Source organism: Urocitellus parryii, chromosome 10, assembly GCF_045843805.1.
Source record: "Urocitellus parryii isolate mUroPar1 chromosome 10, mUroPar1.hap1, whole genome shotgun sequence".
Lineage (NCBI taxonomy): Eukaryota > Metazoa > Chordata > Mammalia > Rodentia > Sciuridae > Urocitellus > Urocitellus parryii.
This window is the reverse complement of record NC_135540.1, coordinates 25,748,648-25,774,714: the sequence shown is the minus strand read 5'-3', so window position 1 is coordinate 25,774,714 and position 26,067 is coordinate 25,748,648. Positions and strand designations below refer to the sequence as shown.

The window sequence follows — 26,067 nt, the reverse complement described above, 5'->3', positions numbered from 1 at the left end:
CATGCTGGAGGCCCTGGGTTTAATCTCCAACACAAACACACACATACACCACGAAAAAAAAGGAAGGAAGGAGAACGTGTGTGGCCCACAGATCCTCAAATATTTGCCATCTCGCTTTTTCCAGAAGTTTGCCACCTGGTTTAAAACACATAGTTTGGGTGAGCATGGGACCTCACGGGAGGCAGGTACAGCAGCAGCAGCATCCCTGGGAACAGATGCGCTTCCCCTTTGCAGAGTGAGGGAAGGCCAGGGACCCAGGAAGAGGACCTGGAGAGGGGAGGGGGGTGGACAGACAGCTGAGGGAGGAGCAGAGGGAGGCCTGGAAGAAGCCTGCTCACAGGGGCTGAGTTTGGGTTGGGGCAGCAGAAGGGAAGGCTGGAGTTTGGCAGCAAGTGAGTGGATGGTTTCTGAGCGGAGCTGCTCAGCAGGCTGGGGTGGACCCCAGTTGACACATGCTCCTGAGGGCACAGAGTAACCAGCAGGGCTAGATCGTTATTGGCCAAAATAAGGTAAGAAACCCAGCAGCTCTAGTAGTTTGTGGGCATTTTCAAGATAGGAGAGGTCTGAGCATTTGTGAAGGGTGAGATTAAAGCCACAGGATGGAGAAAGTGCACCTCCCAGGAGGAATCCAAATCGTAGGCGTGTGGCAGGTGATGGCATGGAGAGCATGGGGGGAGGGGCACTAGGGGCCACTGGCCTTGCATCAGCTGACCTCCCTAGGAAGTGGGAGGTGGGGTGTGTGCAGGGAAGAGGGTGGGCAGGAGACCGTCTGGAGCAGTTGCTGGGTGTGTGGGCACAGGCAGGGCACTGGGGTGCCTGTAGGGTGAACAGCAGCCTCAGTGAGCAGCACACTCCAAGCCCAGCATCTTCCTGCAGCAGCTTCTTGAGTCCCATTTCAACAGAAGCAGAGAAGGGGGGACTCGGGCAGATCAGCTTGGGATCGAGATGGACAGCCATTTCACTGGGGTGGGCCCTGGCTGAGAAGTGTCAGGGTGTCTGCTCTCAGAATCCAAGCTGGACTTGAAGCTGGGACCTTAGAAGAACTCAGGGGAATGGGTAAGATTGGAAGGTTTGAAAGATCCCGTGTCAAGGGGGAAGACAGTCTGCACAGAGCCTCCACTTCCCACATCGGAGCTTCCCCAGTGGAGACACAGTCACTGTCCAGAAGCCAGTATTAGATCTGACAGCAGCAAATTAGTAGCTTCTCTTTCTGCTGCCATTGGCTTTGAAATATGATGGTCTGTTTAGTTACCTGGGGAGGGGGGGTCTTCCAGGCTTGGTGTGATGGGTACCAATGTTTGTCATCCCCTCATTCTAGTCATGCACTGGCGTACCTGGAATTAGTATAGTAAGCCTTCCATATGTGAGGGTTCAACCAACTGCAGATCAAAAATATTTTGGAAGAAAATTGCATCTCTACTGAACACATACAGACTTTTTTCCTTATCATTATTCCCCAAACAATGGAGTATAGAAACTATTTACATAGCATTTGCATTGTATTAGCTATACCTAATCTAGAGATGATTCAAAGTATATGGGAAGATGTGCATAGCTTCTGTGCAGACTGTAACATTAATATAAGGGACCTGAGTATCTGCAGATGTTAGTATCCTTGGGATGGGGGTGGGGATGGTGATCCTGAAACCGACCACCTCAGATACCCTATTGGCAGGAGGAATCCTGTGACAAAAATATTATTGACCTACTATGTGTTGAGCATTATGGAACAAAAAGATAATTGGAAAATCCCACGTGCTTTTACATCAGTGGAGAGATTTATAGTGTAAATTTATAACCTAACAAATTGAGGTCACTAGATGAATTTCTCTAAGTATTTTCAGTGATTTTGTGTTCTTTTTCTTCCCATTGCTAAGATTTCTGTGTGCTCAGAATTCCTGTGTGGAAATCCTAACCCCTGTGGTGGTGGTGTTAGGAAGTAGGGTGAATCAGTGACGTTAGTGCCCTTGTAAAATAAGCCCCAGAGAGCTGCCCTGGATGCCTGTGAGGACACTCCTGAGAAGAGGGACTTCACAAGACACCACCTGCTGGTGCCCTGATCTCTAGCATCCCTGCCTCCAGAACTGTGAGAAAGAACTCCATTGTTTACAAGCCACCAGGCAATGGGATTGTTATATCAGCCCCGATGAACTGAGATAATTAACCCATGTGGGGGTAGAGACCCTATATTGTGCATGCTCTAGAAACCTCAGCCCTTATTGCGGGTCCAGGCACAGTCTCCACTGTAAGATAATTGGCTGTTGTATTTTCTGGGATTGCAGAACATGCAAGCAACCCACATTTTTAGAGAAACCTGATTCCTTTCTACTTGTCAGTAAGATGGGCAGTTGGAAAAGGATAGTGATTTATTTCACAGCCCTCTGCCCCTCTTTCTTTTGAGATTTAATCAGCATGGTTCACAGATGTTCCAAACACTAACTTAGTAACACCAGACACTTTCCAAACCTAATTTCCACTTGAAATTACCCTTTATTCATACTTTGGAATGAACAAGCACTTCAGGGATGATGGGCTGACTCAGTGTGTTAGCTGATTTGAATGAACAACCATAAAGGTTCCCCTGTATCTGGGTCTGAGACCCGTAAGCCACTCCTGGTTCAGTTGCACTTTACTGGGCTGGAGTTCATGGAAACTGGCATAGGAGCCGAACTCTGGTTCCCTATGTAAGAGCCACAAAGAAATGAACTGTGAATGGTGGAAACCAGGACTTAAATAGTAGGTAAATTTTCAAGTGGCACGTACCTTTCAGAAGCTGTGACTTACGGACATGTTTGTGTACTGTTTTTAAGTCATTCCTCTTGTTTTAAACTAGTCCCCTAATGACCTCAGATAGACGGCATTTCATCAGCCTAGTTGCTGCATATGCCTTAAAGTAGAAAACCAGATATTTGTAAAGGAGGCTGTAATTCAGTCTCATCTTTTCAGTCGTCTTGACACACCCCTTCACCCTACCCCAAGTGTGAGTTAATGACACGTTACAGTGTTTCCTTTCCCCCTGACCTTTTATATCATGGCACCTTGGCAAATAAGTTACGTCGATATAATGGATTTGGGGCCCTTCTGTGTCCAGAAAGCTGTTGTGAATCTGCAGAAGAGCACAGATTATACCGAGGGCCCATGAGGACAGGTAGAGCCGGGGCTGGGAGACATTGTGTTCCCCTACAGAAAATCTCTCACAATTATAAGGAATTTATATTTGCATAGAAACAACACAGAAAAGTGGCTTTGTTAGCTGTTTTGTTTGAAGTAATTTTTAGGCCGATCTTCCGTTGGAAATATTTAATTACTGGATTTTTTCCCCCTTTCTCTTTGTGGTTCATGAATTTGCAGCCACCTCCTTTTTTGACTAATTGCACTGAGCAGTTGTCTGTTGCTACAGCTTCTGCCAAACAGCTGTTATTGTTGGGTGGTAAAATAAGCAGAAAAAAACAAAACCAGTCACAAAAATTTGTTATATCCTAAAATACAAAATAAATAAGTAAAATAAAATAGAGCCCAATTGGCCAGTTATTTTCATTCCGGGGTGTGGTTGTGATTATTTAAACGTGTGAGATCGAGCAGTTTGGATCCTGAATACCCTGACAGTGTGAAATGTGAACTTTCTTTCTCTTTCTCTTCTTGGGGCCGCCTAGTCCCGTCACACCCTCTGCGCTTGCTGAGCTTCTCGACCTTCTGGAGAGGAAAGCCATTTCTTCATCCGTCGCTAAACAGGTATGTCCACACTTCAGAAGTTTCTCACTGCTCCACTCTCCCAGTAAATGTTTTCTGTGAAATCCAGATGCTGTTACTAAGTAGATTTCATAGTGAAAATATTAAAGGCTCGTCATGTCAGTGGAGGCTGAAAGGTAGAGAGATCTGGATTAGCCTCCGTGTACAACACACGCAGTTTGCTCCTCGTCTTTGCTCTTTGGGGGAAAGAGTTATTGCTTGGCCTTGCCCTGAATGTCTCCCTCAAATGTTTGTTTACTTAAAAGGCTGAGGCCCTACAGCTCATGGGGGTTGCCAGACCACGGCCTCCCCAGAGCCAAAGGCAGCCTCGGCTCGACCTCCAGCCTGCCTGGTCTTCTCAGGTCCTCTCAGCCTCACAAGTCTTAAGCTGCCTCTGGTCTGCTGTCTGGTAGCCCTCGAGAGTCAGTGCTCAGCAAGGAGGGTGGGGTCCAACTGCCACACATTTGGTAGATGAAATTTTACACATGTACCCAGGGTGAAAACTCAGAAAAATAGCTTCATGTAAGGTGGTTTTCTGCCTCATCTCCACCTTCACCTATCAGCAGGAGGTGTGTGAGTGATTCCTGGAATTCAGAAAACTACAAATAAGTGCCCAGAAAGATAAAGAACTTCTAGGCAGCTGCCTCATCTCAACTTCAGAGATCGCAGCTGTCAATGCTTCAGCCAAAATCCTAATGTTATTTTAATGGTGCCTTTTGCATTTAATATTTATACGCACTGACAGTAGTGGCAGGTTACAAAGTGAGGCTTTGGGGAAGCGGCTGCTTTGGGCTAATTATGAGGCACCATGGAGCATACAGCAGGCTCTCTGCTGTGCAGCTGGAGACAGGAGCTGATAAAGGCTCTGTTAAGCCACCTCGAGTGAGCCTGTCAACTACAGGGACCCACCATTTAGGAAAGGCTTTTGGTTGCACGGATGTCAGAGGAATACAAATGTTTATGACAATGCTCAGCAGTTGTAGAAAGATTACATGGCCTGAGGGTAGGAAAAAACTGTGTGTGTGTGTGTGTGTGTGTGTGTGTGTGTGTGTTCGTAAGATCACTTGAATTATTGTATCTGAAATGAAGGAGAAAAATATCTTCCCTTCTCCTTCCTGCCCATCCTGCTCCACAAAAAAGAAAAGAAAACAAAAACCTAGGGCAGTGCCTGAGATGTTCCAGTGGGGAGAAATGGAAAATGCTGGAAGGTGTTGACAGCTGGGTTCAGATGTAGATAGAGACAGGCTTGCATTTTAGCCACTTCAGAAATGTTTAAAGAAATCTTGGCTGCTTCTATAGGGCAATCAAACCCAAATAAAAACCTGTAAGAAAGGTGCTTAGTGTGTGCTACATAAATAAATAAGGGACTCTCCCTTATATGTCATGGCTTTATCTTTTCATTTTCTACTTTTTGTTTTCTGTTTTTAAGGAGCTCATTAAATTTCAGGGGGGAAATAATGTATTTTGATTATAAGGAATTTAAGTAATGCAGAAAATATAAGATTCTCAAATTCCACTGCCATTACCTACCATTAATACTGGTGAATATCCTTCCAGGCCCCTCCCCTGCATATAAACAGGGAGGGAGAGAGGGAGGAAGGGAGAGAGGGCAGACAGCTGAAGTTAGATAATGACTTCCAAAAATTAGAGTTGGTAGTGCGCTTTAAGTTTTTTTAATTATTAAGCATACAGGTTGTAGGTGTTTTTAACTTATGAAGCTTTTTATTTTTTCTTAACACACATTAACTACACATATTAATGGAATCTAGGTGCTATTTCCGTACTGCACCAGTCATTTCTAACCACATTCTGGCACCCCACCCCCAGCACCTTCCCAGTCCCTTGGAAAGCCTTCCTCTGTAGGCAGAAGTGGGATGGCTGGCCACGTGGCAGATCTGTGTTTAGTCCTATGAGGCTTCCATACTGTTTCCCACGTGGCTGTGCTAGCTCACACTCCCATCAGCAGAGGATGAGAGTGCCTTTTGCCCCATGTCCTCACCACTATTTGTTGTGTTTTGGTTTTTGTTCGTTTGTTTTGATTTTCTTTCTTTTTTGTTGTTTTTTTTATAATAGCCATTCTATCTGGAATAAGGTGGTTTTCATTGTAGTTTTGATTTCTATTTCCTTGATGGCTAATGATACTGAGAATTTTTAAGTATTTTTATTGGCCATTTGTATTTCATCTTTTTAAAAGTGTTTGTTGAGATCATTAGCCCATTTTTAAATTGGATTTCTTCTTTTTCTATGAAGTTTTCTGAGTTCTTTACATATGCTGGATAGTGCCATTTGTCAAATGAATAACTGGCAGGTATTTTTTTCCTATTCTATAGGTTCCCTCACTCTCTTGCTATTTCTGTGGCTCCACAGAAACTTTTTAATTTGATGTAACCCTATTGACTTTTTTGCTTTCTTCCTGTGCTTTTAGGATTCTGTGCAGAAAACCAATTTCAGAACCAATTATGACTCCCCTATGTTTTCTTCTAGTAGTTCCATAGTTTCTAGTCTTCCACTTAGATCCTTACCCATTTCAAGTTGATTTGTGTACAGGATGAGAGAGCAGGTTCAGGTTTCATGTGAATATCCACTTTTCCCAGGCACTGTTTGTTCAAGAGGCTGTCCTCTCTCCAGTATGTCGGTGGTGCCTTTGGTGAGCTTCAGTGGCTCTGGATGGGTGGGTCTACTGTGGCATCTCTGTTCTGTCACATTGCTCTGTGGGTCTGCTTTTATGCCAATCTCATACTTTCGTTTTGGTTACTGTGGCTCTGGAGTACGTCTTGAAGTCAGGTACTGCGCTTCTTCCAACTTTTTTCTTTTTCCTAAGATGGCTTTGACTACTCAAGGTCTTTTATGCTTTCATACGATTTCTTCGATTGGTTTTTCTAATTTTTGTGGTTTGGATCTTAAATGTCCCCCAGTGGCTTAGGTGTTGGTCCCCAGCTGATGGCACTATTGAGAGGTGTTAGAACCTTTAGGAGGTGGGAGTAAGGGGGAGCTAGTGAAAGGGAATCCAGTCAGTGGGGACAAGCCCTTGAAAGGGATATTGGGACCCCCAGCCCTTTGCTTTCGCTCTCTTTACTTCCCAGCACCATGAAGTGAGCAGCTCTGCTCCAACACACACTCCTCACCCTGATGTTCTGACTCACCACAGGCCCCCAAACACTGGACTGAACCAACTGTGGACTGAAACCCTAAAACAGGAGCCAAGATAAATCTTTCGTCCTTTTTTTTCTCCATTATTTTGTCCCAGTAACGAAGCTAACACATTTGTTCTATGAAGAGTGCCAGGTATTTTGATGGGAAGTGCCACGTGGGAATGTGAACATTTTAACAATATTAGTTCTTCCAGTCCATGAACATGGGTCTTTTCATCTTTTAATATCTTCAGTTTCTTTCATCACTGTTTTATAATTTCCATTGTAGTAGCCTCTCACTTTTTTCGAGGCTCATTCCATGGTCAACTCTGGGCCAAGGTGAGGTAGAATATCATGGCAGAAGAGTGTGGTGGAGGAAAACAACTCAAGACACGGCACCAGGAAGCAGAGAGAGAGCTCCATTCACCAGGGACGAAATATAAACTCCAAAGGCATGCCCCAGGGACCTACTCCTCCAGCCATACCTTACCTGCCTACAGGTGCCATCCAGTTAACCCAGAGAGCTGAATCAATACACTGATTAGGTTAAACTCCATAAACCATGAACTTTGGGGGAAACCTCATTGATAAGCCATATCATTGGAATATCATTTTGTATCCTTTCACTTTCAGTCTGTGTATCTTTACTTGTGAGGTTCGTGCAGGCAGCACATCGTTGGTCTTGTTTTTCTAAATGCCTTCAGCCAGTCTGTATCTTTTAATTAGAGAACTTAATCCATTTGCCTTCAAAGTTATTATCGGAGCGAACAGACATGTCTGTCATTTCGTTTGTTTTCCTCTCGTTTTAAAGATTCTTTTTTTCTTCTTATTGATCTTTGTGGTTTGATGTTTGACTGTATTAATAATGTTTGATTCTTTTCCATTTCTCTTTTATGTATCCACTCTTCTAGGGGGACTTTTACATTCTCCTTTTTTATTCTAGTAGTTATCTTTCACTTCTGGATGTGGGACTCCTATAAGCAGCTTTTGTAAGGTTGGCCTGGTGGTTATGAGTTCTCTCAGCTTTTACTTATTTTGGAAGGTCTTCTTCCCCCACCTCCACCTCATTTTTGAAGGATAGCCTTTCTGGATATAATTGTTTTCTTACAGGATTGAAATGCTTCATTTATTCCCTCTTGGCTTCTATGGTTTCTGCTGGGAGATCATGTGTAATGGGGCTGCCCTCAAATATGACTCAACACTTTTCACTTGCAGATTTTAAAATTCTTTCTTTGTCCTGCACTTTTTTTTTTTTTAGAATAAAATATTTATTTTTTAGTTTTCATCGGACACAACATCTTTGTTTGTATGTGGTGCTGAGGATCGAACCCAGGCCACACGCATGCCTGGCGAGCATGCAACCGCTTGAGCCACATCCCCAGCCCTGTCCTGCACTTTTGATGGTTTGATTATCATATGTTCATGGTCAGGATTTTTTCTGTTCATGAATATTTGGGATTTATTATATGGGATTCAATTTTGTAAGCCTCCTACCTGATATCCATGTCTTTCTCAAGATCAGGGAGATTTCTACTGTGATTTCATTGATTAGGTTTTGTACTCCCTTAATCTTTATTTCCTTACCTTTGGATATTTCGGTGATGCAGATGTTTATTTAATGGCACCCTAAAGATCTTGAATGTGCTCTTCATTCTTTGTTTTTTTTTCTTTTTTTCTGAATGTGATATTTCCAAAGCCTATCTTCCGGGTTCAGATATTCTTTCTTCCACTTGGTCTTGTCTGTAGTTGAGGCTTTTTGATTGGAGTTTTTATTTGACTTATTGAACCATTCATTTCCAAGATGTGTTTGGTTCTCTTTCAAAATCATCTTTTTCTTCTTCTTTTTTTTTTCCTGAGTTTCTGATTTATGTTTTGTATTGTCTTCCTCATTTCATTTAACTAAATCTGTATTCTCTTAGATCTTATTGGCTTTTTGAATTCTTCATTAGGCATTTCATCCATTTTGATTTTTTAGGAATATCTCACTAGCAAGTTATGATCTTTTGGAGATCTCATATTGCCATTTCTTTCATATATTTTTGTGCTCATCGCTGTGATTTGTGCCTTTGTGAATCAAGATATCTCTACCACTTTTATGGGATGGCCTTGGTTAGCAGCTTTCTCCTAACGCTGTGTCTTTGGTTGTTGCTGTTTTGCAGGGTTGGTTTGGGTGGGCACTGTAATGTGCTTCTGTGGCTGTGGGCACAGGGCTTATCATGTCAGCAGGGAGACCCACCACGTCTGAAGACACAAAAAGTAGGGATACTCCAGAAGTTCAGGCAAGTTTGGTGTGGACCTCCCGCAGTGGACCGTGGCCCCTGTGGGTTGATGGGTCTTCAGACACTGTTGATGTTGGCTCGCCCCATAATAGTGCAGGTCTGAAGCTCTTGCCCTCTGACTGGGCTATAGCATGGGTCTAGGGGCTTCATGGGGAGAAGTGGTGGCAGGAAGTGTGGCAGCGCCCCCCCCCCCCGTTTTGCTCACACCCAGTCCTGCTGGCAGTGGGTAGTCAGACAAGCTGCAGCAATGGGAACTGGGCCAGCATGGTGGGTGCAGGAGCTGTGATGTTCCTCTCTGCTGCTCCCGAGGGCATGCCTGCCCAGAAGCAGGACCTCAAACTCCCTCTTGCAGTACACACCTGGGAATGAGCCGTGGGGAGGGCTCTTCTCCCAGCTCTTCCAGCTGTAGGTGCTGGCCAGGGAACCAGGCTGTGAGCACCCAAGGGCTGGATGACGACCAGGGCTTTTCACCTTCTAGTTCTTCCAGTGGAAATTCCGGCTGGAGCAAGCAAGAGTGGGCACAGCTGGCACCAGGCAGACTTGCTCTCCAGACCTCCTTGGGGGATGCACCGCTGCAGCTGAACGACAGCTGGAACCACAGACCTCTTTCCCCGCCCTGTTAGTGTCCGGCGCCTGTGTGGGCGCTGGGGTCGGGGGACTGCCTGGCACTGCCTTCAGTTCTGGTCGCAGCGTAATCTGCAGGCTGCGAGCCTTGGTGGGGGGACTTCCCCAGAGCTGGGATTGCTAGCACCCTGCGGGTCCAGCTCTCTGGGACTCCACTGTCCCCCTGCAGAGGGGAGGTCCTCGCTCCCAGCTGTGGAGCCAGCCCCGCTTGTGCTGGGACGTCTGTTTCTTACTGTGCTGCCGTCCCAGGTCTTCGAGTCGATAAGCTTCTGTTTTTCTCCTGTGGGTTTCCAGTGTTCTCCCAGGGTACACACAGCCATCTTGAAATCTCATGGTGTTTGTTTAGTATGTTCACAGAGCAGCGCCACCATCACACTGTCCTTTCCAGAACATTTCCATCACCCATAAAAGAAAACCTCTGCTCGTCACTGCATTAGCCCTTCCCCCTGAAACTGATCTGGCTCCCCAGATGTGCCTGTGCTTTGTATTTAATATGAATGGACTCACAGAATAGGTAGGCTTGTGTATCTGGCTCTTCCACTGAACATAAGATATTCAGAGTTCATCCATGTTGTGGCATGTGTCTATCCTCCATTCCTTTTTATGGCTAAACAATATTCCATTGTACAAATAAGCCTCCTTTTGTCTAAGTATTCTTCAGTTGATGGACATCCAAGTTGTTTCTACTTTGGGGCTCTTATGAATAATGTAGTTTTGAACATTCATGTACATATTTTTGTTTGAACATGTTTTCCAAATTCTTGGGTATGTATATACATGTAGAAATGAAATTTCTGGGTCATATGATAATTGCTTCACTTTTGGGAAGAACTGCGAAATCATTTGCCAAAATGGCTGTGCCATCTTACGTTCCCACCTGGGGTGCGGGAGGTTCTGGTTTCTCCACATTCTCACCAGAACTATTTATCATCTTTTTTTATTATAGCCGTCCTGGTGGACGGGAGGTGGTCCCACACTCTGTATTTGATTGTGTTTCTCTAATGACCTGGAGTATCTTTTTGTGTCACATTTTATAGTGTTACTTTTTAAAAAAGAAAAGGTGTTGTAATTAATTTTTCAGAATTTAACCAAAGAATCCAAGTGTGTGTGTGGTTTTAGGAACCTGTGAGCCAGAACAAAAGCCTCTGGTTCTCCCCATGACTGGTGTTGCCTCTGATGAAACTGGAAGAGGTTCCAGTTGTGACTGGGTGACCAGGGGGTGAGGACGAGTGTTGACTGTGACAAACTCCTGGGGTGACAGATGTGTGGAAGGAATTATCCTGTCCGGAGAACATTCTGAATCCCAGAGGACCTCCTGCTCTGTGTTCTAATTTGTTTTTAATCTGTCTCTCTCTGCCTGTCCCTTGCCAACATCATCGCCAATTATTTCTGTCCCCTATACATGTCAGCGCACCCTCCTCCCAGGTGTTCCGACGGGGCTTCTGAGGTTTCCAGCCTCACCTGGCACCCTGGGGCCAGGGCAGCTAGAGGTCACTGCCGTGAAGCTGTCCTATTTTTCAGAAACAGAAATAGAAACCCAAAGATTATGTGTCGTGTGCGCAGCCTCCTGGTAACCGCACACAGAACCAGCCGCGCTCCTCTCATCAGATCTAGGTCTGCGTATTAAAGTGGCAGGTGGCAGTCCTTGTCTCCTCTTCTAAGGGCAGGTCAGCTCACCCACGGATAGCATCCCAGGATGTGCCGCTGCTTGTGACTCCGAGGCCTCGGGTGAGGTCCAGCTCGGGGAGACCGTGCCACGTGTGTGTGCGTCTCCTTTTGCACACCTGGAAACAGACGCAGATGACCCACTGACTGCAGTTCACGAGACTGGGGTCCACAGAGGTGGAAATCCCATTAACACACTGTACCACGAGCAGCTTCCTCTGTGTACTTGGGGTCTGCGTTAGAAATCACCAAAAGTCTCTTCATGTAGAGAGCGTGACATGTCATGCACCAAAGCTGTGTTCACGATGACGATGCCTTTTTCACTTTGTAATTCAAGTCTTTGCACTTGTCACAGTGCCTTGCCTTCTTAGGGACGTGGGTTGGTATTTGTGCCTTCCTAGAATGACTTCTCACGGTATCTGCCCTTGATCAGGGAGGGGAGCCCCCCTGCCGCTGTCGCGGCCCTCCCTGCCTCCCCGTTGAGCTGGCCTTTCCTGCTCACCCTGACCCTGGGAGCCCGGGACAGTGGGGGCCCTGGCACACTCCCTCAGGATACTTTTAAAATAGCTTTAGCTGGAGAAATAATCGGGTGGCAGTTAAGAAAAGTGTGTGAATTCGGTCCCCAGGGGCCTAAGGGCTGAGTCCTACCCCATCTGTCAAGCTGGTGTGTGTGTGTGTGTGTGTGTGTGTGTGTGTGGACACTTCCCAGCTTGCATTGCCACATTTTTTTTTTTGATGGCCATTTATTAGCACAGAGGACCAGCATGGCTCTAGCAGTTCTTTGCGTGTTTGTCTTGGGTGGGTGGCAGCGGGCCTGAGAGCTGTGCTCCTGGCCAGAAACGGTTGACTTGGCCAGCGCTTCCCAGGGTGGGATTGAACCCCACAGAGGCCCGGGATTCATGCTGCAGCAGGAGGCTCTGCAGCCACAGGAGGCCCAGGGGAGCAGACCTGGCCAAGGCGGGACCAGCCCCCTGGGTGACTCCCTCCCCGCAGGCTCCAGCCAGGGCTGAGGACAAGATTGGACAGCTGGAGCCTGCTGTGTCACCCCGGGGTCTGGGCTGGGGTGGTACTTCACTAACTTGTGAGGTCAGTGAACTGGCGTGTCTAACTCTGGGAGTGAAGTACACTTTGCCACCAGGCTGCCCGTGCCCCTGGAGGCTGCTGACTGGACAGTCCAGAGCGTCGCTGTGAACCCCCACACCTCAGGGAGCTGCCAGCCTCTGCATTTAAAGTCACCTGTCCTCTCCAGGTGCCAAGGCACACAGGTGTAACCCCAGCTACTTGGGAGACTGAGGCAGGAAGATCGCGAGTTTGAGAACAGCCTGGGCAACGTAGCCCCCATCTCAAAATAAAACTGTTGGAAAAGGCCTGGGGACGTGGCCGTGGTCGAGGGCTTCCCCAGCATGTGGGAGGCCTGGGTTCATCCCCAGCACCACAGAACGTAAGCGTACTTGTCCTGCTGGTGTCCTGCTTTTCCATCTGCACGCTTAGATCAGAAGCGGTACCCGAGACGTCACCACTGTGGTGGTTTTTGTGGCCTCAGCAAATCCAGTCAGCACCTGAGCTCCCAGGTCCCAGCAGCACTAGGTCCAGACAAGGTTCGGCTCTCTAAGGGGCTGCTTCGGGTCTCCAGGGCCAGGGTGGTGTACGCAGGGAGTGCCCCACGGACTCCCGCCCTGGCGTGAGGAGCAGTCGCCTTGCCTACTGGGTGTCTCCTCCTCACCAGGGGAGGCTGCCATCTTGCAGGTGGTGCTGTGTGGCCAGGTCTGAGGTCCCGGTCTCTCCTCTGAGTGTTGGACATCCAGGAGCAGGTTTCCTGGAGCAACCAGGCTGGGTGTCGGTGGCCAGCTCTACCTCTAAGGGTTGAATGTGGCAGCTGGGGACCATTGGGGACTGTGATATGTGTTTTCAGTCATTTTCCATTTGCTGTCTTCGGCGTGGGGCTCTTACCTGCCCCCTCCTAAAGTCCTGGCTCCCTTGGGCCGAGTTTGTGGACTTCACTGTTGCTGCTCCTGCAGCCCACGCACGGCCCCATCCTCCCCTGCATGTCACTAATTCACTGGACACAGGCAGATCCCATCACTGACCCTCTTGACTGGTCAGCAGGAGGCCTGTGTCTCCACGGCCCTCCTGTGGGAGAGGAGGACATATCTCCCCTGGCACAGTGGGCGCCTGGCTGGCCCCAGAGTCCTCTTGTCCCCTCACCAACAGAGTGCTTCTGCCTGGGGAAAACTCTGGGCAGTTACCTCATCCAGAGTGGCAGCCAGCCTGCTCCCGGCCAGGGGGCTGGAGGAGGGCCCTTCCTGGGCCAGGCCCACGCAGATGGGCGTTAACTGAACCCACCTCTCCCTGCCCTGGCTCCACGGGTCACCACAGTGGCAAGTGGAGGTGGAGAAGGCTGAGCCTGGCTTCCGACTGTCCCCCACCGCAGGTGTTCCAGGAGCTGTGGAGGGGCCAGGGGAAGACGGCTGCGCAGATCGTGTCCGAGCAGAAGCTTGAACTGCTGCAGGATCCAGCGGCCCTGGAACAGCTGTGCCTCACCACCATGGAGGAGCATCCTCAAGTGGTGACTGTCGTGGGGGAGGGAGGGAGAGGGTGTTCGCACGGGGCTGGAGTGGGGGCTGCCCTGCCGGCCAGCACAGGGCCAGCCAGGTCAAGGCCAGACACCTTCCTGCGGCTTCCTGCTGCAGCCCAGAGGCGGCTCCTCGTGAGGGTGGCCCCTTGCATCAGTAAGTCCCTCACTGTTTGTGTCAGCCCTTTAGCTAAGGTCAGAAGAGAGGAAATGAGGTGAATGTTGGCACAACACAACCTCCCTTTCCCGTAAGGAAACTCCACCGTGGCGCTGACTGTAGGCGGAGTGTGTTTTGAAGGAGTATCAAGCTCTCCAAGTTCAGCCTCCAGGTTGAGCGTGGGTGACACGTGCCGCTCTCCCCCACGGCCCATGTGCCCAGCTCTGGTTCCCAAGGAGGCCCTCTCAGGGATTAGCCAGCAGGCAGGGCTGCAGGAGGGAAGAGCTAGGGAAACACTTTGGCTTTGTGCCTTTAAGAAGTAGGAAGAAAAGCAGAAGAGAAAATTATGTGAAAATTACGGAGAACATCCTTTGACAGGAGCGTGGCTGGAAACCAAGCCATTTTGTGCAAGAGCGCAGCCCCCGCCCAGCTTGCGACAGCTAGAGAGAGCTTCCAGTGGGGGAAAAATTGCTAGCATCTCTTTCAGAATAATACCCACCCTCCCGTCAGCTTGCCGGGGACACTAACAGCTCTGTAAAGAGCTCTTGATAAGGAAAATGAGCCTGTACCGGGTCCCGCAATCTCCATCTCCCTGCCTTCTCTGCAGTGACTGATAAGGACACACTTAGTTTCAGACTCGTCCTGCGGCACTCGAGTGCAGACGCGCACACTTGCTGTTGCTGGATGGACGCTGCAGAGCGGGAGGTCAGAGTGGGTGGCCCTGGCACTTGGTAGCTATTTGATAGGAATTTAGCATCTCCTGCCTTCATCTCCCCCTCACTGGTCCCCAGCGTATGCCCCTCACTCAAATGCCTGGCAGGAGTTGCCACTTTTTAGATTTGTTTTTTGTTAAGAGAATCTTGTTGGCAGGAAGTGGGGAAGGAGAGTCTCAAGTCCCAGCAACTGGCGACTGTCACTACCCTCACCCTGGACTCGGTGATCCATCGCAGACCCCATCCTTGTGTCGTTGTGGTGACCCAGAGGAGTGTCCTGGTTCCTGTGGGCTAGCTTCTCTGGCTCTCGGAGGTCATTCATGACCCATCACATACTTTTCACATGCACTGTCACCCTCACGAGGGTTCCACTCCTTCCTCATGTCATAGGGAGGGGACAGAGAAACTGTGTTTAACTTGCAGCTGACTTAAGCATTGACTCCTCTTTTCTGTCTTTAAAGGTGATGGACGTGAAGAAGGGAAACCCCAGGGCGATCAATAAACTGATCGGCTTGGTCCGGAAAGCCACCCTAAGCCGAGCAGACCCAGCCCTGATAAAGGACATCCTGGAGAAGAGGCTGTGGTCGTGAGGTGTGTTGGGGTCCCTCTGCCGGAGGAGGACAGCGTGGCCGGACAGCCTGTGAAAGCTGCGGTCCACGTGTGGTAGGAGCTGGGATCTCAGTCCCTGGCTGGGCCACGCCTTGGAGATGGCAGGCTTGGAGTCATACGCCTGGTGCCTCCGGCAGAGCAGTAGCCATGGCCACACCCACTGCCCACAGGCCCCAACAGCGCGAGGGGCTCGCGTGGCAATAACACGCTCTGCTGGGCAGGGAGTGGAGCAGAATAAAAGGCGTGCTGCTGCGCCAGGCCCTCCTCCCCGAACCTCACCTCGCTGTCCCTCAACAGCTGTCCTGGAGCCCAGCATTGCAGAAGCTGGGGATTAACAGTGTCCAAGAGAGACTGCAATTTGGATGCGGTGTATGTAGACCTAAAAACAGGTTAATGAAGACAAAAACAACAAACAAATCAGTGCCGTGAAATACATTTGATTAGGGAAGTCGCGAGACAGGAGGAAGGACATAGCAATTCCATGTTCACTGAGCAAAGTAACATTGCACATTCACCTCCCTGGGGATCCCCACGGCAAAGGTCTGAGAATCAAATAATGGGGAAAAAAAAACAGAAGTTTTCAAATAAATTTAATGAATAAAATATATATTGAAATATCAGATAAAAATTAGCTTACACTTCAAAGATGTGTAGTTGACAACCATCCCCCAACCTCTGACCAAAAGAGAGAAAAGCTGTAACATTGATTTGTTTTGCTTGGAAAGAATAAAATTATAAACTAACAAATCAAAATCTTGACCTTGAACAGTAATTGAGGTGTAGCTGATGGTCCAGTGACGAAGGCTGTGTGCACCCCCTCCCCCGCCCCATTGCTTGAGATGGGAAGGATGTTCTGTTGCCTGGACGCCCCTGGTTCCTTACATGCCTGGTAGCTTGGATCCGTGCTTCCTAAAAGACCAGTCTTGCAAATGCTGTTTGGAAAGTACTTGAATGTGACATGAGCACAGGGACAAAACCTTTGGAGGCCCTGATTTTAAAATGAATTCCCTGTCCTACTAAGAACCAGAAGTTACTAGGGGAATGTCACTCCAGGGGCTGCTGGGGAAGGGCAGAAAGGTTAGACCCCCGCCCCCGCGCATGGCCACCTGAGCCACGACAGTCCCTGGCCTGCGGACAGGGCTTGGGACTGACGGAGCAGTGAGCAATGCCCTGCCCAGCCAGAAAGGCAAAGGGAGGACACCAGTTGTGTGCTTTTAGACAAGTGAAAAGGAGGTAACGTTTTTAAAAAAAAATATATATATATATATATATATATATTTTTTTTTTTTTTAAGAAATTAGTGACTTAGAACAATAAGAATATGAACCCCACCCAGGTAGCCATCTACCCACACTGTTGCAATACTGAAGTAATTCTCACCAACCTCTCACTCCGCAGGTCCCCGATTCCACACGGGCATGGCTGCTCTGGGGTCTTCATCCGGCAAGACCTTTATTTTATAAAATCTAGTGATGCTCATTTTATTTCATAAGCTGCATTTTTACCAAAAAGTTCTGACTTCTTGGTGACCAAACCTTACAGAAAGCACTGAAGGATCTTTCCAGACCACTTCAAATCATGGACTTATTTAAATAGGGGCACTGCCAAGTCAGGACACCAAAACTATGACATCAAGGGAAAACTGCCTGTGGACGGGTGACTCCAGGGGAAAGGGCCACAGTTAGGACGTGGGACTTCACAAGGCCAATTTCCGCCCAGCTCTGACAATGGACTGTCAGCTTTTGAAAACCAGACTTGGTTGACATCAGCGGGTGGGGGTGGGGGTGGAATCAAAGCACAGCTCTGACTGGAACCCAAGCTACTCGAAAGAGGTGTTTACATAACACCCTAAGAAACGCACGAAGTGCGGCTCTGCTCCTACTCGGGCCTCAGTGAGATGCAATTTTACATTCTTGCCTGAGTGTGAATTTAGACTGGTTCTGTTTGTACCATTTAGGGGAAATCTCATTAAAATGTATGAGCTGGCATGGTAGCTGAAGCCATTGCCATCTGTCACTGGAATCCACACACCTGTAGGTGGGGTGTCTAATGCTGAGGCTTTGGGAGGAGAATGTGTTGGAAAACTGGCTCTCCCTCAGGACAGCCTGAACCAGGTCTGCCTGGTCAGGCCCCAGCCATGTGTTCTGATGCTTCCTGGCGCCGGCTGGTTGGTCCTGGTGGGTCCTGGTGGGAAGGGGCATGTTAGCCCGGCACTCAGCACTCGACCTAGCACAGGGAGTGTTCAGTAAAAGTTCATCTAACTTGGGAAACTTTGTCAGGCCCCTTTGTAAAAGAGGCCGCCAACGCCTAGGATTTTCAATTCTGGGTCTAGAAGGCAGCTTTTTGTATCTATCTGAGCTCACGCGTCAAACTGACTTCTGTTCCTCTCAGGGTGTAAATGGAAAAAATTGAGATCATTACACCTAGGTAAGGACGTTTTAGCCAAACCCCCCCATCCACTTTTTTTTTCTTTTCTTTTCTTTTAAGTAGTTATTGCTAATCTGGAAGAAAGCCATGAAATTTCTGAGAGTGAATACCTTCCTCTTCAGCAGCAGGTTAGTTAACTCAATACATACCATGGCCATGACCCACAACTTACGTTGTATTTTTCATTTCGACTGAATTCAGCTGCATCATTTCAAGGACTCCACACAGTGACTACCAGGGAGAAAAAATGCCCACTGTATGTGGAAGGCACCTTTTCTCCCCGTTACCAACGGCAGCACGGGGGTGGCTGCTGGGCTGCTCCTGCAGGTTTTAGGGAATGCATGTGTGGATTGTCAGCAGAGCTGACCCTGGATTGGGAGGGTCAGTGGGTTGGGAGGCATCCCTCAGTCGGATGGCTGGGCAAAATTTTAAGGAAGACCACTGACACCATAGTCCCTCCTTAAAAACATCTGCAGGACAAGAGTCCTCTTACAGGAGGGCCTTACTTATTCCAATAAAATGTCAGGTGCATAGACTCACACAACCTCTGCTCCATGAAATTTATAATCTGGCCTAAGAGCTTCCATCACCTCTGTCAGGTTCTGAAGTGATACAGTAAATCTGAGCTCCCCCAAAGATGCCTAAAATGCATATTGAACTCATCTGACGGAATCCTGGTGCTGGTCTTGTGACTGGTGTGGGTGACGGTTAGGTTTACCCCATCTCATAAGGCAAGAACGCAACTCACAGCGACCCCTAGGCTAGGAAAGGTCGGCCTGTCTAAAGTCATCAGTCGGAAGGTTCTGAGAGCAAAGGCTAAAGATCTGAAGGCTTCCCCCCACCTTGTCCTGGTTCTTCTTTTCCCTAAGGAACCTCTCTGAAAATCTCGTGCTAAAGCCCTATTTATCCAGTTAATGAGCTGCCAGGATAATCTGTGCTCCAAAACAAGTAGTGACCTAATAAATGCCTAAACGCAGAGAGGATTTACTGAAGCAAAATTATCTCAAAAACCATTCTTTGTCTTACAAGAGCTTTTTCTGAAGCATTAGGTTTATGATGGTCATTCAAAAAGAATAATAATAATAAAGATTGTCAACTCCATTCTCTTAAAATGTCCCTCACTGATTTGACTTAAGGGTGAAGCCTAAACTGGTTGGACATATTGTTTAAGCTGTTATTTGATGGGGAATTAGCACATGTGATTTACAGGCTGAAGGCTGAAGCAAGAGACCAGGGTGGCTTCTTAATGACTCAAAGCTGATGTGACTTAAGGTACCAGAGGACCACTGCTTCAGGGAAAGATAGGACCTCAGAGCTGGCTGAGGTTCACAGCAACCCATATGTCACACTGGCCTGGGCCAGTGACTCTAAGTAGCACGTGCAGTAATAGCTGTCCTGCAATAAGGTGTTTCATAAAAATGGCAGGCATGACAGCCACTGCAGTAAATAGAGGGCTGGTAATTAGCAGTCAAATTGAACTTCCCCTAGAAGAGAACCGGAGCATAGACAGATTTAACAGCACACCGTGAGGGGTCCTACCCCTCCTGGGGCAGTGCTTCCCTGCTGAAAGCAACAGACTGACCCAGAATGGGCAGTCCATGCACAGCCTTAAGCTTCCAACAGATCAGGAAATATCCCGCATGACCACTGCAGCCATGGGGATGCAGACATCAATGACAGCTTCCAACCACTGGCTGCCCAAATTACATGGGAAACCGAAACAGCCACGTATCTTGTTTCTAGATTGTCTTCACAAGAGGACGCATTCCCGACACCCCAGCCCAGATGCCTTAAAGAAAATCCACTACATCTGACCTACACAGAAGCCACCTCTGAGGCCTGTGAAAGTACACAATGTGTCCTCCTAACAGTGACACAATTCCAGCCTCAGCCAGTTAAGGTATCTTCCAACACAATGATGAACAAAATGGGTCTAATTTCACCATGCCTCTAAGTGCTGGGGAAGGACGTATCTAGTGACACAGAAAGTCACAGCTCTAGTGAACTCCAGCGCCTCTACTTCATGGCCGGAAACTCTAACTGACCCCCATGAAGCTGGGTTTTAGCCTAAACATAAGCTGGAATTTGTTTAAAATTTTACATTTACCTGGTCATATTCAAAAATCAATTTTAAATATCCCAGTGGTCTCACATAATTTGAATCATAAACTCACTCGGTTGAGAACTTTAAGTCAGACCCTGAATTATGAATTAAGGCTAATGTCGTGCTGTTCCAGGAATCCCTGACTTGCCGTCCCTGCCCAGGCATCGGGCTAGACACAGTGACGCTAGGCCAGGCTGCTCCAAAGGGCTGTGCCCACTCTTTCTCCAACAAGCAGTGATGTGGGGCTTGTCGCAGCAAAGGACCCATGCCCCTGGGCCACATTTTAAAATCTATCTAAAATTTCCCAAAACTCAGTACCAAAGAGAAATAGTATTTTAAGGACCTCACCTGTTTAATTTAGAACTGAAATATTCTACTCCACTGCTTTGATTTTTTCCCACCAAGAAGCTCCTCCCCTCACCTGCCTGCTCTCTGTTGTCTTCCTAGAACAAGGTCCACATCTCAACATCTTTCAGGACTTGCTCTTTGTTCGTGGCTCAGGCCTCTGTCGTTTTTCTTCCCACCAGTCTACACCGTTCCCCGAACAGCCTATTCCTGGCTATGTCCCTCAGCCACACGGGTTTTCTGATTCTCTATGTCCCAGTCAGTTTTTTTACTTAACTTTATAAAACCCTGAACACAACCATCTGAAGAACTGCAGCAGATTCACATCCCAGTTTCCAACTGCAAACAGGGAAGGGAGGAGGCATCTCATCATGTAAGTTTGTTTCCATGAGAAGTTTAATTTTCCTGCCCCTCACCCTAGGCTCCAGTCATCTCTGTCCTCCTTTAAAGTAAGTCTGTACATACTGGAAAAATTTTGAAAAGGCACAAAGTCACTCTCTTTCCCAGTGGGCACCTTCCACAGAGGTGGCTGTGGCGTTCTATAATGAAATACAGACTCAAGAGTCAATGCCACCAGCAGAGAGGAGTACCAAACCCAAAAGCCAAGAATACCATTTCCAGATGTAGCTCCAGCAGTATGTGACCTGCAGAGTCCAATAATCGGATAAATACTCACGCAAAACAAAGTTCAAGGGTAATAAGTTACAGCTTAAATTTCATCTTTAACTGGTCCTCCTTCTCCACCTTCATTCCTGATGAAGACTTTTGGGCTGTACAAAACACAACTTGGCGTCAGGAGCCAGAGAACCATCGTTCAAAGCAGCAAACGTGAAGTCAGGATGTGCCCTGAACAACTAACTTTGTGTTTTGCTTAGACTATGAAACACTCCCAGCCCGGAGCCTACCAGCTCTCCCAGCCCAGGCCAGATGGCCTCATGTCTTCTTCCCTGGGTCACCTCGCCATGTCTTTCAATTCAGAGCTGCTTCAGGATCCCTGTAACACAAAAGGGTGCCCTCTGCTCTGTAGTGACTCTCTCCTCCATTTTCCTTCTGTAAGGGGCCAGATTAAGACAAATTGGTGCTCTGGAGGTACAACCCCTGGGCCCGTGGATGCCTGAGGGCTCTGCAGATACCCCCTGAGGGAACAAAGGGAGTCAGGACTTTCAAGTTCCCTCCAAACAGGCAGAGAGGCTCATCCTTATTTGCTTCTCTCCTGTAGAACTGGGCCCACAGCAGAGGGGAGTGGGTTTTCACCTCTATAAATATCAGCTGTATATTTTCTCATTTTTAGCCCACAATTACTGTGCATCTCCCTCTTGGTGGTGGCTCAGGGTGGCCGTGGCCCTGAGGACAATCATGCCTCTTGCAGTAGGGCGAGAAGCAGAAAGAAGCTCTAGTGCAGCACAGGGGACCAATCACGAAGCCCCTTACTCACAAGCCAGCATTTCTGTGCAGTGAGTCCCAGGCAGATGCTTGGCTTTGCGGGCTCCCTGTGACCTGTGTGCATTTACATCCCAGCTCCCAAAGCAGGCTGCTCGGGGCCCACTTAGATCCATAAAGTGCAATGCGTTCGCAAAAGCAAACAATTCAAAATAATGACCAGCATCTTTATGGTTCTATTAAGCTTACCATTATTTTTTGCTTCCCCAACTCCAAACTCCAACCCCCCCCTAAAAAAAATCCCACTATGGAAGAGCTTCACAAGTTAACATTTGTTTTCATAAAACAATGACAGCTGTCTTCCTGCATAAGGTATGAGATGCATTTCTTCATCTGCTCCAACTCCTAGAAACTAAGGTCACCGTTTGCATAGGTAGACTTCATTCTGTGCAAATCTTACTAAAGTAAGGCTATCATCCGTGTTCAGGTGGTGTGATCGTGACGATCAACAAAAGCAACAAGAAATAATTCCCTGCATTCCAAATTCTCCCCACCTACACGTGACTTCCCAGGCGGACAGCTGAGACGGGTTTTCCTGCACCATAAGGCAACATATGTTGAGAGGACACAAGTCCTAAGTAAAATGCAAAGGGACATATGACGTGCCGTGTGACGGAGGTGAGAGGAGCTCTGTCTTTATTCTTCCCTTTTATAAAACGGAAGCCAAACACTGACAGCAGGAGCATCCATGGGTGGCAACTGCGCCTTCTTCATGTGCTGCCCCAGGGCACCTCTGGGGATCACAGAACCCCAATATTTGCTTTGCTCCATCTGAGCTGCACACAGCATGACTCCAAGGGACGGGAAATAACAACCCCAAGTGGGAGGAAAACTGAGCAAAGAAAACCCGCCAAGGGAGCCATCAGCTCATGAGACTCACATTCCATAGGTGAGGGGGTCGACCCAGCCAGGGAGGAGGCCAGAAGACCCCTCCCCGCAAATCAAGTATCGTCAGGAAATATCAAAGTAGAAGTTTCTGGTAAGCAGCTTTGCATTGAACATTCAGTCTAGACACTCTAACCTTATAAAACAAGAATCTCTATTAAAATAACAATTTTTTAAAAAGCTAACAACATGAGTCCTCGAAGTCACCCAGGATCTTGTAGCACAGAATGGAGTGTTCCTGGGCCAGGGCGGCGAGCTCCTTCAGGAACTCGGGGAAGAGGGCGGCGGCCAGCATGGTGTTCCTCACGGGCAGGGGCAGGTTTGGGGGTGCCCCCACCACCTTGGCTCTGTTGGTCAGGAAGGGCTGAAGCACTCTTGGGGGACCATCCAAAAAGTTCTTGCCACTTCCTGTCCTGGCAGCCTCCTGAATGGGGTCTGTAAACAGAAAGAAAACTGTCATGGGGACGGTGTGGGTCCCTCCTCCTGCCCTCTTCAGTGCGTTTGCAGGGTAGGAGGAGGGGGGTTGTCAAGAGTGCAGTTCCTCCAAAGTCCCAAAGGCACAGCACTCCTGGCACATAATCTGCCCAGCAGACAATGTCCAGCATACAGCTCGGGATAGGAGATTTTATCCAAAATCCTAAATGAGGATCTAGTGCAGACATTGTGGCAGGAACATAGGTTGGGGGTCTGGGGTCGTGGCTCAGTGGTAGAGCACTTGCCTAGCATGTATGAGGCGCTGGCTTCAATTCTCAATTAATTAATTATCAATTAATTATAAAAAGTATTATGTTCATCTACAACTAAAAAATTTTTTTAATTAAAATTTAAAAAAAAACCTAGGTTGGTCAAGATACCTCCCAGCAAGAGCAGTGGCCCACAGCTCTAGCCCCAGCTGAAGGAGGGTGGCTGAAAAGGGATAACTGGTCAGGCCCAGGAGTTCAGGGCCAGCCTGGGCAACACAGCCAGACCCTGTCTCAAAAAGAATACGAGACAGGAACCTGCCTGCTGCCCAGGATGCGGGGCGGGGCCAGGGAAACAGGCCTCTCCTGCCGATGGCATCAGTCGGGCGCAGGACTGGCTTGCCAGGGTGTCTCTTAGGACACTCAGTGGCTCACTGCTCTCCCAAGCTTCCAGGTGAACTGACTGTCCACCTTCACCAGGGCAGCCCTGGTCACAGGATGCAGGGCCAGCACTCAAGCTCGGTGCTCTCTGCATCTGCTGCTCGGCCTCAAGGGCTTCCCAGTGAACCAGTCTCCTCCTGGCCGAGTTCTCCAGCCCTCAGTGCAGAGGAGAGTGGAAGATGCCTTCTGATCACCAGAATAATGCGGAGAACATTGGGATGCTGCAAAGAGCAGCCCAGGAACTCCTGCAGCCACCAGGATCCCGGGCGACACGCAGCTTGGCAGAAGCTGACATTTAAGTAGGGTTTCCAGGGGGTTCTTCTGAGTTTCAGTAAGGCGAGTCTTCATGATATGAGCCCAAGTTCCATCATATGCAAGTGATTTGCATTTTCATACCAACTCAGTTTTACTAATTAAAATGGTTCACTTCCCTGACTATTTAATTCCTGAACATCTCCAGCCCTCGTATATTTGTAGGAATTATTTATGCCACCTTCTGCCCCCTATCCAAACGGTCTCATTACTCCTTTTAAATCATTATATTCAAGCTCTTCATTATTTTGGCTGCTTTTTAGAATTCAGCTCCATTTTTCAACACTCTTCTCAGAGTGTTGCTTAACTGCAGTACTAAAAATTCTTGACATTTATAGTACTTTCCACATTGCGCTCCTATAGTCTTCAGTGTCAAAAAAAAATCCTCTGCTTACTGCTTTAAATATCCTTTTAGATTAAAGCTTATCACGGTTCGTGTCATAAAGAACTGGAGAAGCTGTTAAGAATCTGTCTTCCACCACCTTTCAGGAGAGACTCCTACAAGGCTGTCAACAGAAGTGTTGAGGTGACTGAGATCTGTGTCACCCTTGGGGGCCATCCCTCACCACCCCACCTGGCCCTCAGGCACTGCTGCTTTCCAAAGGGCCCATGAAGCCCCTGGGTCTCTGCTGCCCCTCTGCTGGGAACTCCTCCCTCCGCATCTCTCCTCATCCAGATCTTACGAGGCGCACGAGGCACACAGTGGTTAAGAGCACCGACTGTCATCGGCCGGCTGAGCTGCTCCAGACAAGCTGCTTTACACTGGGTACTGTCCCCTCCTTGCTGGTAAGAAGCTCACGTGTTGTTACTGTAAGGATTAATCAAGGACACAGGGCCCACTGGTGACCCTCACTTTGTCACCAGTTCCTGCCCCTGGAGGCCTTCCCTGTGCCTCTTCTGCCCATTTTACTGTCCAGCTAAGGCCTGGCTGCTCTTCGGCCGTGCTGTCCAGCTCCCGTCAGGCTCCGTGCTTCCCCAGGGCTGAGTCCCCACCTGATGACGCGTCTTTCCCGACCTTTAACACCTCCCTCGGAGACGCTGGTAAACATTTGCTGAATGACTGAAGGAAGTGACCAACGTCAGTGCCTGCATACCCCTGATGCTCCCTGGGCCAGCTCGCAGTCCTCTCTCCACTGTCCTCATTCAAATTCCCTCCTCTCATGTCCCCTAGAAGGCTTTTGTGGCTTTATTTATCTAGCTCCATCTATGAATAAAAAGTGTCATCGCTAAGGCTTATTTACCGAGCTTGAATTCAAGACTCAAAACTGCCTTCGCTGATGAAGGCAGAGCGTGCCAGCCGGGCGAGGACCAGCCAGGGGCAGTGTCCTTAACAAGGTTCCACCAGCAGCTGGGCAGACCCATGCAGGCTAGCCACCCGCGTGTTGGCTTTTCAGTGTGTCATGAAGCACCAGCGAGCTCCCGAGTCAAAGGCAATCAGACCCGAGTGGCCGACCCTTCCTGGCAACCCGCTCATCCCGAAATGTCTCCCTCTCCTTCTCTATAGATGGGATGTCACCTACCTGCCCGCCTTCCCTTCTAGAGTAAGGGCTCCGTTAAAGGCGTGATGTACAAGGAAAGAGAAGAAACGACACTGTGGCTCTTCACAGATTGAGGGGGGAGAATCGCCTGGAGAGCGGCTGCGCCTCCCAGACCATCCGTCCCAAGACTGCACCAAGGCAGCCGGCCACGGAGGCGGCCTGCTCTGCTCAGCGTCCTGTTCCTGCTGCAGCAAGAGGAAGTGAGGAGCTGCCAGGAGGCGCAGGGGACCCAAGTGACATGAAGGCAGCTTGGTGCAGGGCCTGAGTCACAGCCCTAGGAAGAAGCCTGACAAGCCAGCCCAGCCCCTGAGGCAGAGACAGGGAGGGCAGGTGGGCAGGGCAGCCAGGACAGAAGTGGCCTGAAATGCGAGTCTGAAAAGCCGCCACAGAAGGTGCTCAAGACCAAGACGGGAGGG

The 26,067-nt window shown here is 48.5% G+C and overlaps 2 protein-coding genes across 4 annotated transcripts in view; one reads left to right on the top strand and one right to left on the bottom strand.

Annotated features, from left to right (window-relative positions):
• The window catches only part of Gatb (glutamyl-tRNA amidotransferase subunit B), a 78,686-nt gene extending 62,650 nt beyond the window's left edge, over positions 1-16,036 (top strand). The window contains exons 11-13 of the mRNA XM_026384756.2: positions 3,654-3,732; positions 13,860-13,994; positions 15,332-16,036. Coding sequence (XP_026240541.2) covers positions 3,654-3,732; positions 13,860-13,994; positions 15,332-15,460 — 343 coding nt within the window. The 3' untranslated portion in view covers positions 15,461-16,036. The remainder of the gene's footprint in view (positions 1-3,653; positions 3,733-13,859; positions 13,995-15,331) is intronic.
• A 16-nt stretch (positions 16,037-16,052) lies between these two features.
• Fhip1a (FHF complex subunit HOOK interacting protein 1A) overlaps positions 16,053-26,067 on the bottom strand; it is a 233,982-nt gene continuing 223,967 nt past the window's right edge. For all 3 annotated transcript variants that reach the window (XM_026384753.2, XM_077803090.1, XM_026384755.2), the window contains one exon: positions 16,053-23,115. In XM_026384753.2, coding sequence (XP_026240538.2) covers positions 22,862-23,115 — 254 coding nt within the window. In that variant the 3' untranslated portion in view covers positions 16,053-22,861. The remainder of the gene's footprint in view (positions 23,116-26,067) is intronic.